This window comes from Corvus brachyrhynchos, unplaced genomic scaffold (assembly GCF_000691975.1).
Source record: "Corvus brachyrhynchos isolate BGI_N302 unplaced genomic scaffold, ASM69197v1 scaffold5, whole genome shotgun sequence".
Classification (NCBI taxonomy): Eukaryota; Metazoa; Chordata; class Aves; order Passeriformes; family Corvidae; genus Corvus; species Corvus brachyrhynchos.
Window position 1 is genome coordinate 12,331,080 of NW_008238321.1, and position 16,608 is coordinate 12,347,687.

General features: G+C 38.5%; 1 protein-coding gene across 1 annotated transcript in view; it reads left to right on the forward strand.

Moving 5' to 3' along the window:
• The first annotated feature begins 6,903 nt into the window (after positions 1-6,903).
• SMG1 (SMG1, nonsense mediated mRNA decay associated PI3K related kinase) overlaps positions 6,904-16,608 on the forward strand; it is a 51,819-nt gene continuing 42,114 nt past the window's right edge. The window contains exons 1-5 of the mRNA XM_017734212.1: positions 6,904-7,070; positions 10,009-10,164; positions 12,723-12,859; positions 15,130-15,188; positions 15,890-16,103. Coding sequence (XP_017589701.1) covers positions 10,149-10,164; positions 12,723-12,859; positions 15,130-15,188; positions 15,890-16,103 — 426 coding nt within the window. The 5' untranslated portion in view covers positions 6,904-7,070; positions 10,009-10,148. The remainder of the gene's footprint in view (positions 7,071-10,008; positions 10,165-12,722; positions 12,860-15,129; positions 15,189-15,889; positions 16,104-16,608) is intronic.

A 16,608-nucleotide genomic window follows, 5' to 3' on the forward strand; every position in this document is an offset into this window, starting at 1 on the left:
GGGAGGGGATACCAGGAATCAGAAGTGTTCACACAGTCCCAAACATAGCACATTTTCATCTATGTGCAATACTCAATTTTTTACATCTCAAAAAGACTGGTGATGCGAAACCTGAGTCTACACAACAAATTTAAGGACAGTGCAGAGATTAAATCAGTCTTCGTTGATTTGGTGTTAACTAATTTTTAAAAGTGATTCACATGCATGGTTGAAAGATCTGTTATGTAAAACTGACAGTCTGTGTTTCTTTCATAATTTGAAATATGATCTTGGACAAACCCCACAACACAAACATACCCACATATTCTTTCCTTCCCTTTTCTGCTGACTGTTTGTTTCGTTTACTTCAGGTGATGTTGCTGGTAAATGCTGTCTTGCAGGGCGTGGAAGAGGTGAAGGACGTGACCAAAGTAGTGAAAGCTGTAGTAATTGTAGTTGTTTCAAGTTCCTAAAGGCAAAAAAAGGAACTGCTCATACATGGGTGTATCATCAGATGGATTGTGTTTTTAAACGCACATTTTTGTGTGTGTAAAAATGACTAGATTCATTTGCATTAGTAGGTCCAGATTCCTCTCAGTTTTTAGTAATGCTAATCAGCATTGGGGCCTGTTGTAAAAACAGTGTGAAACTGAAAGTTGGAGCACAGATTGTTTTTTTTAGGGAAAAGTAGTTTTTAATTGAAATTAGAAATTTTTTGTGTGTGTGAATGCAGTCATACATCAGGTGCACGTGGACTGGTTTTCCAACAATGTATGTACAGATAGAGCTGTCTGTGTGTTACAGAGGAAGAAGTTGTCCTGATATATAGGGGCGTATTAGTTTGTGCTCTGCTGTGTACCAGACTCAATAGCAACACAAAAACTTTGTAGATAGATGTTGGATGTGTGTGACAGAGAACAGCGAAGGGTTTTTTGAGAAGGCTTGATAAGATCTTGTTCCCCCTCCTAACCTTTGCATCTGTCTAGACACTTGCTTCTTTCTTTTCTTTTCTTGTTGTTTAACAGATCTCACTGCATTTTCCCTGTTACAGCTTTTGGGGCAAAAAATAAAATCATTTCAGTGTGCAGGCCTTGTGTGTGAGCAGAGTTAATTTGTTAGAGTCCTAAGGGCTAATTGTGTACTGAGACAAGCAGTACTGCCCTTTGGGAGGAAATGCAGGAGTGTGAGTGCAGGGTAGCAGGTTAGCAAGTGCAGGGTGCACCATGACATTCTTAGGTGAAAGCGTGAAAAGGAAGATAAGATTTTAATTAACAGGACCTCTCTGTCTCTCCTATCGTAAATGTAGGTTAGCAGGGGAGGATGTGAAAAAGTGTAAAACAAGATCTTTCACATCTGAGCAAATTTCCAGAAGTGTCCTATTAGGTTTTAGAACTGAAATCATGAAAATGGTGTGTGTGCTTCTACAATGTAAATCAGTGTTACGAGTTCCTAATTTCTGTTAGCATGGTGCTTGCCAAACCAAGTTACTCCCTGGTCCTTCTGGGTCTAGACTTGATGAGAAAAGACAGTAAAATATGGTCTCCTTCCAGGTAGCTTGCGGCCTAAGCAGGAGAACATCCTGGCTGGAAGTTTGTAACCGAGGACAAGTACCCTGTCTTTAATTACAGACAGGTTCGGAGATATTGGCAGGGAGAAAAGAAACCCATAGACCAAATGGCCCAGGAAAGTGCTGTTCAGAACAGTGTTTTCACGTGGCTGTGAAGGGCAGAGGCATGTCTTTTACAAAAAGCAAGCACTCACTGTGGAAATTGTCTGATCATAATTCTGGGTCCACGCAGTGAGTGACAAACAGGTGATAGTAGTGGGTGCTGTGTAGGAGGAAAGTTGAGCCAGAGACTCTGTTTCTTCTGTGCTTGCATGTACAACAAGGTACCTGTAAAACGTTTGTTAGAAATAGGCTGAAACCTTAGTTTGCACAGGTGAGGGATCAGAAAGTTGGGAACACAGGTGTTTGAGGATGTTGCTGTGATTATCTAAGAATGGGTGTAGAGTCATGTAGGATGAAAGGGGGTAAGACTGTCTCTTCAGGGGTAGTTGAGAGAGAGGAGAGAGCAAAGACTGAGATAGGGAGGGAGAGAGAAAAGTAGTGATGTTGAAGGCAGCTTAAAGAATGAGATGCAGGATCAGTTGTGAGGTGCCATTGTGAAAACATCAATGGAAACCTTGAGAAGAGATTCAATGGAGATTCAGCATGTGGGGGATGCTGAACAGGAATGGGTTCAGTTCTGGACTTGCAGCCATAATTCCTTTCACATCTGTGTTAAATATGCTGATACAGTTGGGAAGGTGTGAGATCAAAGAGGTTTTCTGGTTTTTGGTAAAATGGAGGAGCTGAAATTTGTAATGTAAAAACCTTTGTTTTTAATGTGAAGACAGGAGAATGAGATGTGAGAAAGATGAAAGAAGATGAAAGTGTGTCAGTGGGAAGGAGAAGAAACTTGGAGTGCAGATAGTTTTCCATGCAAGAACAGCCATACTAAATCAGACCAAGGATTTAACTAGCATAATATCCTGTACCCCAAAATGTCTACTGGAATATACCTATGGAAAAGGAAGAGGATGTGTGTATGTGGTACCTTTCCCTGACATTCCCTTCTGATGCCCATTGTGTAACAGAATGAAGTTGGTGAGCTACTGTCTAAGAAGGGAGTGATGCAGAATCAAGAGGTGATTTGAAATGCGACTGTGATGGCAGGTTGATGTCCAGCAGTGGAAATTGCAGAATTGCAGTAGGAAAATGGTTAATTAGTTATTTCATGAGTAGAAAATATGGCCAGTTGTATTCTCTCAACACAGGAGTAGAAGCAGAAGTAGGCTTTGGGGTGGGCTCAGCCAGGCTCTGGCTTGGCAGGGTGGACCAAAGTGATGAAAAGTCCATGGCAAAAGGAGGCTCTGCATGCCAGTGGCAGAGCAGTCAGAAACTTGGTGGGAAGCTGTTGAGTGGATACAGTGACTCTTCTAAGTTTTAAATATTTTACTGATAAAGAATTTAAGTAATGAAGAATTTATCTGCATTACAGCAAATAAACTTGTCAAATAGAGCAAATAAGCAAGTAAAATCAACTGACTTGAACAATAATAGAGTTCACACAGTAGAGTTGTCTCAGACTAAATCTTTCACGTAGGTCCCCTACTTGGAAATAAAACCAAATAGAACAATTAAGTCATTTTTGTCTCCAAATAATGTCCATACGTCAGGGTTGTTCTGAAAAAGCTACACATAACAGTGTATACCAGATTGTAGCAAGTTTCTTGGATAAAAATTCTTAAGGTTTCCGTATAACTGTAGGAACAATATATTTTTGATTGATCTGTTTTCCTTTTTTTCCTTGGTAAAGATTTTCTTTTTTAAACTAGTTGCTCTCAGCCATGCTCTCTTCAGTGAGACAAATTGGCAAGTCAAATCATACTGCTACTTTTGATGGAACGAGATAATAGACTTATTTTTGAGAAGTCTTAAGTTTCCTTTTCTGTGCCAATGGAAAAAAAATAAGCAGCCTTTTTGCAGAGGGAGGGCACACTAGTGGCCATTTCTGCTTATTTAGGTGGGTGAACTATTTTCTTTTTCTGATGGACAAAGGCAGGTTTAAAATCACCCTGCAGAAAACTGAATGGAGTCTCTTCTGTTTAAATGATACTGCTAAAATAGTGTCTGCAGCCAGCTGGTGGTGATGGGTGATCTTCCACCAGAACCAGACACAGATGAAAACACTCACGTGAGCTCTTAAAGTACTTTGCTTAGTCTCCATCAGTGAACTTTTCAGGTGGAAGTAAAACAGTATAGTCTCTCATGAAGTGCCAGATAAGCTTTGGAAGCTACAGTATAAGGTAATCGCAGTCATGTTCATCCTTGCAATTTTCCATTTCAACTTTGTTTAATATAACATTTGTATTTTTATTTTTGCTTATCTGTTGCTAACAGTGTACACTGAGACTCTATTAATATATGATGTTTGTTAGGTCTGTGGCAATGTCAGTGTATGTAACTTAGATTTGTTGTTACATAGGATAATGCTGAGGTCTGTTGTGTAATTTGCATCTGCTTGGTGCAGTGCAATTTAAGTGGAAATACCCATATGTGAGCAGGAACAGTGCCCTCCTGAAATGCAGGCGTGAGCTGAGGTAGCCAGCAGTACTGTTCTGCCCATTGCCTGGTGGAATGGCTGGAGTGAGGTGGGAAGAGTAACTACTTTGGCAAGTATCTGAACACGGAGTGCCTGCCTTTGAGACCTGAGGGGCTGTCTTTCAAAATCATAACCACATTCCCGACATGAAAAATGGTATCTTTCAGAAATGGATTTGGAAATTCAGTGTCTCTGCCTGTGCATGCAGTGTGCACAGCAGTGCCCTGTGTCACCCTGGTGTCTGGGTTCCTGGGTCAGGGAGCACAGGGGCAGGTGACAGGTACTGGGGTCACAGCCCCAGGAGGAGCTTGAGGAGCCCATGCCACAAGTTCCCAGAGCTGTGTTGCAGGAGCCTACAGTACAGCTCTGGAGTTCCCTTCTCACCTGAGAAGTGCTGTGTGTCACTGGGCAGCTGGAAATGCACAGGTCCATCAGGTCCTGGGCTCTTCCTCTGCTGTGAATCTCCTTGCAAGCTCCTTCCCGTTTGAAATGCTCTTTCCAAGCAATAAGGATCATAGCAGTCAGTTGGGTCACAGAATATCAGCATCTTTCTGGGATGTTTTTTTTCTCTGCCTCATAAAGATAGCCAGGAGTTTCTATCCTATCTAAGCTACACGTTTATTATAGCGGGAACAATGTTTTCAGTGGACATCATTGTCTCCTAAATTGATATACAGGAGAACAATTACGTATTTTTTACTAAAATTGGACTCACCTTTTATTTGGTGATAAAGTGTAGCCCTTCAGTTGATTGGGATGTGCAGAGCAGTGTTAAAAATTTTACATTTAATCAGCTTTTCTTCAGACGTAGGAATTTCAGCCTTAATGGTTGACAATTGGAAATGATTCAGTTTACAGTGCATTGCTGTAAAAAAAGCAATGCCCTTTGGGAAGGTAAACGTAAGAAGCCATCAGTACTTAAATTTACCAACTGAAAATTTGTCAGCCTGTGTCATTGAAAGGCTAAAGTAACTGCTCAAAGTGAACTGGGAGGTTTTAGGGCAGAGAGAAGATCTGGGGTCTCTGTATCTGTCTGGAAATTTGCACATGGTTTGGGCACATTTAAATTTCATACTGTGTGAAGATACAGTGCAGAACTTCTTGTTCAGCATAGCTTAGGTGAATGATGATGGCCCAATTGTACAAAGACTTTTACAATCCTAGTTAACTGTCATTAATAAAGACTTTTACTAAGGCTTTGCCTCTAGACTAGCATAGCCTATTTTATAAATAGTCCAAGCAAGTGCCCAACAAAGCAGTAGATGTGGTGGCACAGTGAGTACTGAATGAGGAAAAGTGTCTTACTGTGTATGTCTAAAATTGAACTTGCTTACAGTGCAAAAGGGAATAATACCTGCCAAGCAAATCTGGTATCAACTTGCACTGTGAGAACAGGGCAAAAGTACAATTTTCTTCTTGTTCCAAATTGATAATATAATGTCTTTTAACATTCTCAGGAGAACAAAATGCGTGTCTTTTAATTCCAGTTGGTTGTGCAAGTATCAGTGCTCATGGTATTCCTCTTCCAGTTGTACTGAGGCCAAGCTGTGTTGGACAGTAGCAAGCCTTTAGAACTGCTTAAGTAACAACTGCTTATCAAAAAGTTTACCTGTGTTTTTCCCTTTTGGCCTTGAGATGTATCTGACTCTCTTTTCCCTGAATTTGTCTACCATTTCTAATCGCAGTGTTCTCTTGAAAAGGAAGAATGAAAGACTTTTTCTCAAGAACATGTGGTGTTTATCCTTACACAAATTGTAGTTAATTTACAGGAATGATCTGTCCTGCTTTTTTGTTAAAGAATCAAATGAGCTACCCAAAGCTTTAAGTAAAAATAGTTGATCTTTAGAGTTTGCTCAGGGAAAGCTTGCTGTAAATAATGTGAATAGTCTAATTCCAAATACACTTGAGCAAAATTCTGCTGATTCTCCCTTTGGATATTTTTGGATATTTGGGTATTGCTTTGTTTTAATATCAACCCCCCATCATTGCTTGTAAGAATGCATTTAAAGTGATTGGTTGAGTTTACATTCTGAAGTCCTGTGTTTTAAAAAATTGTACCACTTAGTATGTCCAGGGAGAAGAGCTGGTTTCATACTTCTAATCTTTTTCCTTAAGATTTTATTCTGGGCTATATCAGTTTTCTGATATGAGAGTGGTTTAAACCTAATGCAGGTTTTTTTTTTTAAACTTGTGTTTTATATGCAGACATTTATTCTAAAGGATCACAGCTCTTAATTTACCTTCAGTTTTTTCATGGTCAAACCTGTTTCCTTGCTTTGCAGTTTTTATTTTGTAAAAACATAATATGTGATTTTTGTGCTGATGATCAGTTACATGCTTCCATCTAAGAAGAGGGTTTATGTTGCTCAGTAAGACCCGTGGCATATTATGTAAATGTGGATTAGTGATGACTTTCACAAATGGCAGGCACTGTATCATACAGTGTGGTGCATACCTAGACCTAGTTGTATTTTATTTGTTACCCTGGGAAGTAATTTTTTCCTGGTATAGACATCCAACTGAAAAGAGGCTTGAGAGCATCCTAAGAAAAGGCGCTGGCACATTAGAATGCGTTTCCTTTGCATGTTGCTCTGGTAATTAGTCAGTTCCCATCCCAGTGTGAATTTAAGGTCACTTTTTAAGCAGCAGATTAGACATACAACTTTTTTGACACAGGGAAATACATTTGGGATTGTCATTTAAATATGTTGTATTTATAAATGAATGTGAATCCCACTCCTGTTATACCCCTACATAAAAAAAAATATTTTTCTCTTTGTAGAACTGACAGTGCATCAGCTGACCAGGACAATTTAAAATACTCTTCATCCAGAGATCGGGGCAGTTCTGCCTCCTATGGATTACAACCCTCAAATTCAGCTGTGGTGTCTCGGCAAAGACACGATGATATCAGAGTCCACACTGACATACAGAATGAAGAAAAAGGTACACAGATTGCTGTTTCATGTATGAATTGTGAGGGGACATTGAGGGAAAGGCAGTAAACTGCAAATGGTGGAGAAATTTTTGTTTTGGTTTTTCTCTTCTTTCCCCCAAAACAAGGCAGAGAACTGTCTCATTGCCACAGCATCACTGTTTTGGGAGATTTGTCAGGGCGCAGAGAAATGTTGTGGTTGATGTGAATACTGAGAAAAATATGCAGTTGCATTGGGAGAAGAATGCAAGAGAAGACTTGATGGGTTAACAGAATTAAGCACGCTTTTCTGAAGAACAACATTCTGGATGTGTCTGGTCTTCAGGCTGCAGTTTCTTCCAGAATAGTCTCCAGTACTTCTGGTATTGGATGAAACAGGCTACTATGCTGATCTATTGCCTATTGTAGCTTTACTGCACCAAACTGGAATCTTTGTTTAGTAATCAGATCCATATTTTTATCATTAATGGCAGTTTCTACTTTCATGTACCTCAGTCTTACTTCATATAAATCATGTGATGTGTGTTTCATACATTTTTACTGGTTTTGGTTTTTTTTAATTTTTAGGATGGAAATACTATCTCTAGAAAACAGCTAAACATTCAGAATCATGTATTTTTTGTATTTATGACAAATCTATATTCTGACTTCTTTCTTTCTTTAATTGCCAAATACAGATGTCAAATACAAGGATTTCTTACTTGCAGAGTCACTTTTTAGACTCTGTAAATCTTCAGGCAGGCCAGACTCAAAAAAAAAATCACACAGAAATAGTAGTGTGGGAGTTTTTGTTCAGGAACCTAAAAAGTATTTGAACTCCCCCCTACTTCTCTGCCCTGTAAGTGACTGTAAATAATTGCTGTATCTTGGGGGAAGTTACAGCTGCGTGCAAATTAATTTTTTTATAAGTAGAAGGTAGTGTTAGTAGGTGGCAGAAGCATGAAGCATGTTTATCTGCATAGTCTGAGAACCTTAAGATTTGTTTAACTTCAGTAGAGAAACTGCTTAGGAAGTTGAGTGTATTTGTATGCCAGCATGGAATGTGTACTGTATAGTAGGTTGTTCTTAAAACTTGAAGCATGCTAGTATTTAATATACTGGCAGCCTAGTGAAATAGTAAGTTTTGGACAAATTCAGAAAGGTAGTTTGTGAAGTTGCTTCCATTTGAGAAGAAAAATGTACCTGGCTCTCCCTCCAGTAGTGTATCTTGCAGGGCATGTCTCTGCTAGCTCAGCACTCTGTGCTACTTTGTTCAGGTGTGACTTGAAAAGAGGTGATTAGTATATTCTGACTATAAAACCAAGTTCCAGGTATCTCTAGTTCATTTTTATTACTGGAGAAATTTGTAAGCTTATGGATGCAGAATAGTTTCTTTGTTTACTAAGATTTTTCAATTCATCTGTTGGAGTCTGCCAGCAGGGAATTTTCATTTGAGGTTTTCTGTCCTGGCTCCCATATACCCCCTACTCACCTCCCCCCAGTTTCTGGTGCTGATAATAAAAATTACTTCCAAATTGATAATTTCTGGAAGTTTTTCAGGTTTGAAAACCTCCAAGGATGTGACTCTTATGTTCAGGCTCAAATGCACTAATTGCTATTAGAAGTTGCTTCCTTTATAGGATAATGTTGGTTTGTTCTGACAAAGTAATGTCAAGGTGGCATGCCTGCTAGTTTGTTTAAAAACTGAGCTGTAAAAAATAATGTTGTAAATCTAAATGGGCACAAACTATATTTACTGTAATTGTTGTTAACTAATTACAAGTGAGACTTTGCACAGAGTTTTCTGCAATGGTGGGGTAGCCCCATCTGTACAGAAATGCACAGATGTATACCAGTAGTTCACATCTGCTTTTGATCAAAAGTTTCACCTTAAAGAAGCATTCTTCACATCTACTAAGGTCCAGGTTCACCTCAAGGTTTGAACTTAATTTTTTATCAATCCTTTAGCCTCAGTAGGCAGCCTCTTATGGGGAGCCACCTCTCCTTTTCCCCGGACTTTCTGTTATACATTGCAGCAGGTGGACTTGTGGAAGTATCTTTTCTGCAAGAAATCTTGCATATTTTTTGTTGTTCTGGGTTTAATTTTATTAGTTGATTCTTCCCTGTCTTGGTTAGGGAAGGCACTTCAGAAATCTGCCTTGGAAGTGAGCTCTAATACATTGAGTGAAGTATTGGGCAGGCTCAGGAGACAGTTTCACTTCTCTACAGTATTGAGGGGAACAACCTGCCTCTCAAAGTGGTGTGTCAGACTGGAAAAATTTCTAGTCTCAGAATTTGAGTATGCTTGTTCTTGTGCATCTAGGGGGAAGATCAATTTAATTACTCAAAATGATGGTTTTATTTTCATTTTATATTGTTACCAAAGATGTATCTCAAGTGGAAGAATGTAGGATTGAGTTTAATTAAGGATGATACCAGTATTAGTGCGTGGAAATATTGACCTTTGTATATTTAGGGAGGGCTGTTCAATCTGTGCATAACATATTTATTTTTTCAAAAATTTTCCCTTTTTCTTTTTTGCCATTTTACTCAGTCTGTGGTGGATTTATAGCAAAAACAGAATGGAGATTTCATGTGCATAAAGGAGCAAGTAAGTGAATGTATCTAGCCATGTGTACTAGCAGTTTGACCTTGTATTTTGCAAAGCCTTTCATGTCAAAGTAATAATAAGAAAACATTAAATGCAACAAAATTGACATTAAACTTCATGGCAGTAGTGTTTTCTTCATGTCCTCCAAAAGTAAGATGGATGAAATTCTAAATCTGTGACCTGGAAACTTACAGGGTATAACAAAACATTGCTGCATGTGGAAGTGAAACAGGAAGCTAAAGGAGCTGGTAGAGTATAGGGCTGCTAATTTGCATATGAATTGAATAACTCACAGCTCACCACCCTGCTAAATGTATGGTCTGAGAGCCTGTTTTAATGTCACGTTGGTTTGTCCACAGGTGGCTACAGTGTCAATGGAGGATCTGGGGAAAATACTTATGGTCGGAAGTCGTTGGGGCAAGAGCTGAGAGTTAACAATGTGACCAATCCTGATTTTACCAGTGTTCCGCATGGGAATCGTGCTTTAGCCACAAAAGACATGAGGAAATCACAGGGTAAGGACACTGCTGATTTTCAGGAAGCGGGTATCTCTTTTGGCAACCTTTCTTGTGTTCAGAATATGAAAAGAAGTTCACTATGATTAGGCAATCTATATGGATTTTATTTTCTGTGATATGTGATTAGACGGTGTTGATGGAAACTGTCACCTTTACTGTTCCTTGTGTTGAGGCTTCCTCCATAGTTTGGCAGATCTCTCAACTATCTATCTGGCTTAGGCTGTCAGTCTTTTCAATTTCCTTTAAATGGATTTTGAACCCTTACTTAGGTTAGCCAGATTCGACAAAGACATCTCTAAGAAGGAGAATTTGCTTTAGATTTGTTGCAAATTGATGCCTGAGTAAAAAGTTGTTCGTTAACGAGCCCCAGTGTGGGAAGAGCAGCTCAGCCGTTACCTGTTCTCCCTGGGCTGCAGGTCAGGCAGTGTCACATCCTGCCAGCTGATTACTCAGCCACTGCTGTCCTCCTGAGCCTGCCACTACTCGTGCTCCCTCTTGCTCAGCTGAGAGATAGAGGCCAGGGAGGAACTGGAAGCATCCTAAGAATTTGGGCGAGGTCTTGGGAGATGAAGCAAGAACAAATTTGGAATTTCAAAAAGGTGCAGGAATGCTGGACTTGTGTTTTTGAGGAAGAAGGCTTCACTCTTCCCACTAGTTCAGGTTTGAGTCATAGTTTAAAAAAAACAAAAAAGAGTAATTCCAAGCATTTTTGAATGAAAATAGAAACTTCATGACTAAGCACTGTCACTTATTGCATCACTTAGGATAAGTAGTAGTTGAGCCACTGGTAAAAACTGCCTGCTTTATGGCAGGCACATTATAAACATGAGGACATGCTGTTTCTTCTCAAGGATTAATATTTCAAAGGAGACTTGAGAGTGTTCAGTGTGCTTTGCAGGTGGAAGAATTGAGGTGTAAGTGGTGACATGACTGTTTTGAAAATGTGGTTTTAGGAATGGATTAAACACAGACTTTATAACCCCATTCTGGTGTCTTGATATAAAAACTATGTAGTCCTTTTAGTGTCTTTTTATGTCTGTGTAGAGGAAATAGAAAACTCTTTAAATAAAAAAAACTTTCTGCCAGTACTAAATGACAGTAAATTCAGACTGTTCTCCTGGGTATGTGAGCATCTCTTTAATCCTTAAAAGGTTGGGATATATAATTTTGGATGACTGAAGTTACTGCCTATGACTTGTATGTTCTCTCTCCTTGAGATACCAGATTTCAAGGGTTTCTCCTTTTGAACTTGGCTGTCTTTGATTGTTGTAGGTTTCAGCAAGTCATTTTGGTTTTTCATATCTTCTTTAAAATACAGTGGGATTGTGTTGCAACAAGATTTTGGTTTTAAATTCTTTGATTTTGTTTGTTAGTATATTCATTAAACAATTTCAAAGATTGTCTTCTGTGAGTGCGTTAGCACGTGGCTGAGACCTTGCTGAATTTTCACAAAGTGGATGATGTCACAGATATTTGTTAACTAGTGCTTTGGTTAGTGTAGCTTCAGTCGTGTTCTTGGTTAGTGTTTTTTGGTTCTGTTTTTTTTTTTTAAGGTTGTGATTGTGACTTGACAATTAGCTGACACTCTTGGGGAGTAATGCCAGTGCAGATTAGCTATTAACTGAATAAAGACAAAGCTGCTTTAGTCACATCAGATGACTGATGTTGAGCAGAGCAAAAAGCTATCTGTAGCTGTCTCGGATTTTCTCATTAAAGTCATGTTGACTAAGAAAACCTCATCATGTTCCATGAATCCTCTAATTTGAACCACCATGAAGCATCTAATGTTAAATTTATTGAAAGAAATTTTGTTTCCTTTTTCGAAATGAGGGAAATTAATTATTTGTATGAATGAATAGGTAACTGGTCCCTAAATCAGGTAAACTGCATTGTGACCTTCTCTGGTACCGAGTGCTGTTGGCCAAGTTTAATGAGGTGTTTTCTTAGGAAGATGTTGATTCTCCCCCATTATGGTCTGCTTAAGTGAACAGCCAAGTCCATCTTCACGCTGGGGGCTTATGTTCCTCAATAAAGGAAGAGCAGATCTACTTTCCTTTTCAAAGCACAGCCCTACTACCTATCAGAGAGAAAATCTTGTTTCTTTGTAGTTGCTTGAACTTAAATCTGGCTCTTTGCTTCAGGAAGCAGCTTGTTTTTTCCACAAGGTTTTCTTGAAATATTATTTGTTGAATTATTTTTGTTTATTCAATCGGAAGTCTGATTTAACCTTACCTCACACCCTTTTTTTTTAGTTCCGTTTATGTGGAAGAGAACTAAGTCCAGGGTTTTGTGTAGAGGTAGAACAGTTCTGCTTAGTTCTGAATGAGTTCTACACAGGAACTGGGCTGTCCATGGGAAGAAATGAAATATTTTGGTAGCTAAATCAGATTTTTGCATATAACTTTCTTTTAATGAAAGTTTAAAGCCAGTCAGGATTTATCTTTATTTTTTTTCTCAAGTTACTATTATGACTTATTGATTTCACACGTACACATATTGGACAATACAGGTACTGTTGATCAATGCTGTAGGAAAAAAATAATTACATTTTTCAGAGCGACCGTTGTCTTATTCTGACGAGTCTCGACTGTCAAATCTTCTTCGGAGGATTACTCGGGAAGACGACAGAGACCGAAGACTGGCTACTGTAAAGCAACTGAAAGAATTCATTCAACAACCAGAAAACAAACTGGTCAGTAATTCTTTCTTTTCCATAGCATTGGGGTATTTCTTGTTTTATAAAACTGTCTTTTTCAAATCTGAGTGTTGGGATATGTCTGCAAGGATTATCTTGTGTTCGAGGAATTTCATTCCACAAGAAAGGAGAGTGTATTCCTGGGTTGTCTGTCTTGTTTCTGTACTTCAGGAAATATTTTATTATGGTGTATTGCCTTAGACCAAGCTACTGAATCCCTGAACTGTAGGAATTAACATGGCATGTGTGTGGCTTTCTTTGACTGGTCTTAGGAATAGCCTTTGGATCCCTCAGCAAGGAAGCAGAGGGAAAAGGAAGTAAAGTGGAGTTGCCTTGTTCAGGAACTGTTTCTGTATTTTAAATTAAAAATATGCAGGTATTTAGTCTTGTGAACAGCTCACCTTAGAGCTACTCAGCTTTCTAACTAAACATCTCTGTATGTGGATTTCCTTTCATGGGAAGGGAACTAAGTAAGACTTTGTTTTCATGACATCTTTAGGATTTTTGATGATTTGTTGAAGTGTCTAATGTCCTCAAGTGTTTTTTAACGATTTGGGGATGGGAAGTATCCCACTGTGGGTATACGTTTTTAATATTACATATTTTGAAATAAAATATTGTAGAGCATTTTCTCTGACACATCTGCCCCACTGTTTTGGAGAGCTTAAGAGTTCTCCAAGTACTAAAAAGCAGGAAGTGATGGTTTAATATCCTGCTACTCATTTGCAAGCAGTGCTCTGATACTTTAGCTTTGGAATCGGTGTCAGTCCTTATTTATAAGAAATTGGTCCATTTTCTCATTGTATTTTAATTAACCAGGGATAATTGTGCTCTTTTGCAAAGGACATGAGACTTGAATATGGGGGGTATTCCAGTCTGTGCACCCAGGTGTAAGCAGCCCCTGTGCAAGCCTACTTAATTCTTCAGCTTTCCTCCTCTTACTATGAGGGTTTAGGAAGTAAATGCTTCCCACAGTTATGCTGTGGTTATTTTTTTCAGTTACTTCCATTATTCTCCATGAGGTTTTCCCCATTTTTAAATTTTATTTTGTAACTGCATTTTATTTAAGTTTATTGGCATCTCAGAACATACTGAAATTTCCATTCTAATGTCTAACTCAGTGGTGACAAGCTTTGTTAGTGGTCAGAATATTAAGTCTGTCACTGAGAAACTTTTGGTTAAGCTTCTCTGAGCTCACTAATGAGAATAAGATCAGATGTCAAGTGATACTAAGGCCAAAACTTTATAGTGGACAGTGTTTAACCTAGCAGTAGTTCCTGCAGTTGGTGACACTACTAAGTGTAGTTTAACTGAGTTCTTTTCATCTTCAGGGTTGAAATATGAGTTCAAAGTAAAGTAGTAGAAGTCAGTAGTCATTTGTCATCTAGTGGTGTCCTGCTTTAGCTTCTAAAATATATAGATGCCTTTTCCTTTTTAGCCTCTTTCACCGATACCAGACACATTTTTAAAATGCCCTTATGAGTTCTGAGGGGTCAAGCCTGTGGATCTCTGTCCCCTCACCCTCAAAAGCATCACATTGCTCAAAACTTACAACAAAAACCGAGTATCATACACTGTAAAGATGAATGTCTTTCTGAAGAAAAGAGAACAAACCTTTTTATTAACTTGTCAAGAAAACTTCCTGTTAATGTATTATACAGTTGCAGCTAATGTATGATTTTTCAGACAACTCACTAACGTGGTGGGGGTTGGTGCATATTAGGAAAACAAGTCTTTCTGGTTATGTTTACTGAGAAGCACTGCTTCATCAGTAATGCTTCATCCCCAAAATTGTGTTCCATTTCACTGAGAAATGCAGGCTTGCCTAGGTAGAAGCTTTAATTCTTCAGATTATGTGTTCCGTTAAATTTTCTGGTGATACAATTAATTTTTTAGTATTAAGATTTGGCCTTCAGTAGATGCTACTCGTGAGCTGTATGATGAGTCTTCCATCGTGATGTAATGTTATCAGCAAGAGCTAAACTTAGAACAGACCTTGATAGCAGGCTGCCAGTATTTTCGTGGCTGTAAATAAATAAAATATAAATAAACTGTAAATAAATATCAAATATAACATCTAGGATAATATTGCAGTATTGCTTAATATAGTTCATGCTAGTCTTCAGTGGCCATGGAAAGCATAATGACATTCTCTTGGCAAGGGGAACTGGCAGTGTTGTATTTATTGTGGGTGTAAACAGGACCTATTGTGGTAACAGTATTGGGCAATTATTATGCTTTTGCCTTTTATGTATCATATATTACAGGTACTAGTTAAACAACTGGATAATATCCTGACTGCCATTCATGATGTACTCAATGAAAGGTAAGTGGGAAGAATGCTGTAAAGGGGAAAAATAGTGACAGCATTAGGTTTGAAACAGAGGGGGGAAAGGTTGAAAGAAGTTAATTTACTAATTTTGCATGGATGTCCCATTTCAGGAACAGAATGAAATTAGGGGAGAATAAAGATTTTTAGGCATATCAACAATACTGTTGGACTGTCCAGAGTACAGTTTCCTTGGAGAGAATGTGAAGGCACCAGTGTGGCTTTGATGTAGGTGGTGTGGAGTCTGTCTCTGGTGCATTCAGTCAGCTGGTGTAGCTGTGCGCTGCTGTGGTGGTGTAGCTTCCGAAATGAAGGTTTTTTACATGCTGATTCATTTACATCCAATTAGGAGTGTATGTAGAGGATGCTCAGGTTTATCTGGGCTTTTAGGTGCTTAAGTCAGTGTTATTACCCAGAGTCAGCTGCATATTAAGAACCATTCCTATTGGATAGTGTGTTGCAAGTAGAGCAGCGCGTTTGTTCCGTACTTTTATTCAAGCTGACTTACTCCAAAGAAATAATACTTCTTAGAACTTTATTTTAGCTTTGCCACTGCTGCCATTAAGTAGGAGAGAAGCAGCTTCATTTCTGCATATATTTTCTTTTGCTTTAGAAAATGCAGTATTTTGTTCATGCTTCTGTTCTGCTGTCATGGCTTGAGATACCAAGTTGGTTTTTTTTCTCTCCGAAAATTGCAGTAGCAAATTGCTTCAAGAATTGAGACAGGAAGGAGCTTGCTGTCTTGGCCTTCTTTGTGCTTCTCTGAGCTACGAGGCTGAGAAGATCTTTAAATGGATTTTTAGCAAATTCAGTTCATCCACAAAAGATGAAGTTAAACTTCTTTATTTGTGTGCAACCTACAAAGCACTGGAGACTGTAGGAGAAAAGAAAGCATTTTCATCTTTAATGCAGGTAAGACTACAAGTTAAAACAGGATTATTAATGATTTTCTCAGTGCAATGCTTGAATGAACTTTTTAAAATGGAATGATCAAAAAAGTGATGCTATATTGACATAATAAGTAAATACCATTACAACTGGATTATGACTTTCTGACTGAATGAGGTTCTTTGATTGTGGTTACACTAGAAAAGAATGACAAGTCTTTGGAGGCTAATACATATTTTGATGCAACTTTCTAGTATTTATGGCAGATCCAAGAAGAATCTTGTTGAGACCAAAAAGAGAACTGAAGTGGAATGGTACACAAAACCCAACCTTTTTGTTGTTTTGTGCTGCCTCCTATTTACAGTCTCTTAACATGAATTGTGGATAGATCTGAGAAGGGAGTAGGATGTGTGCAGACAAGATGTGGTCCCCTTGTTCAAGTTCTAGGGTCTCTTATTTTGGGTGTAGAACAGCTATGCCAGGTCTGTGCTCCAATTTAATAGTTATTTTACAGAGCCAGAAAGCTTCA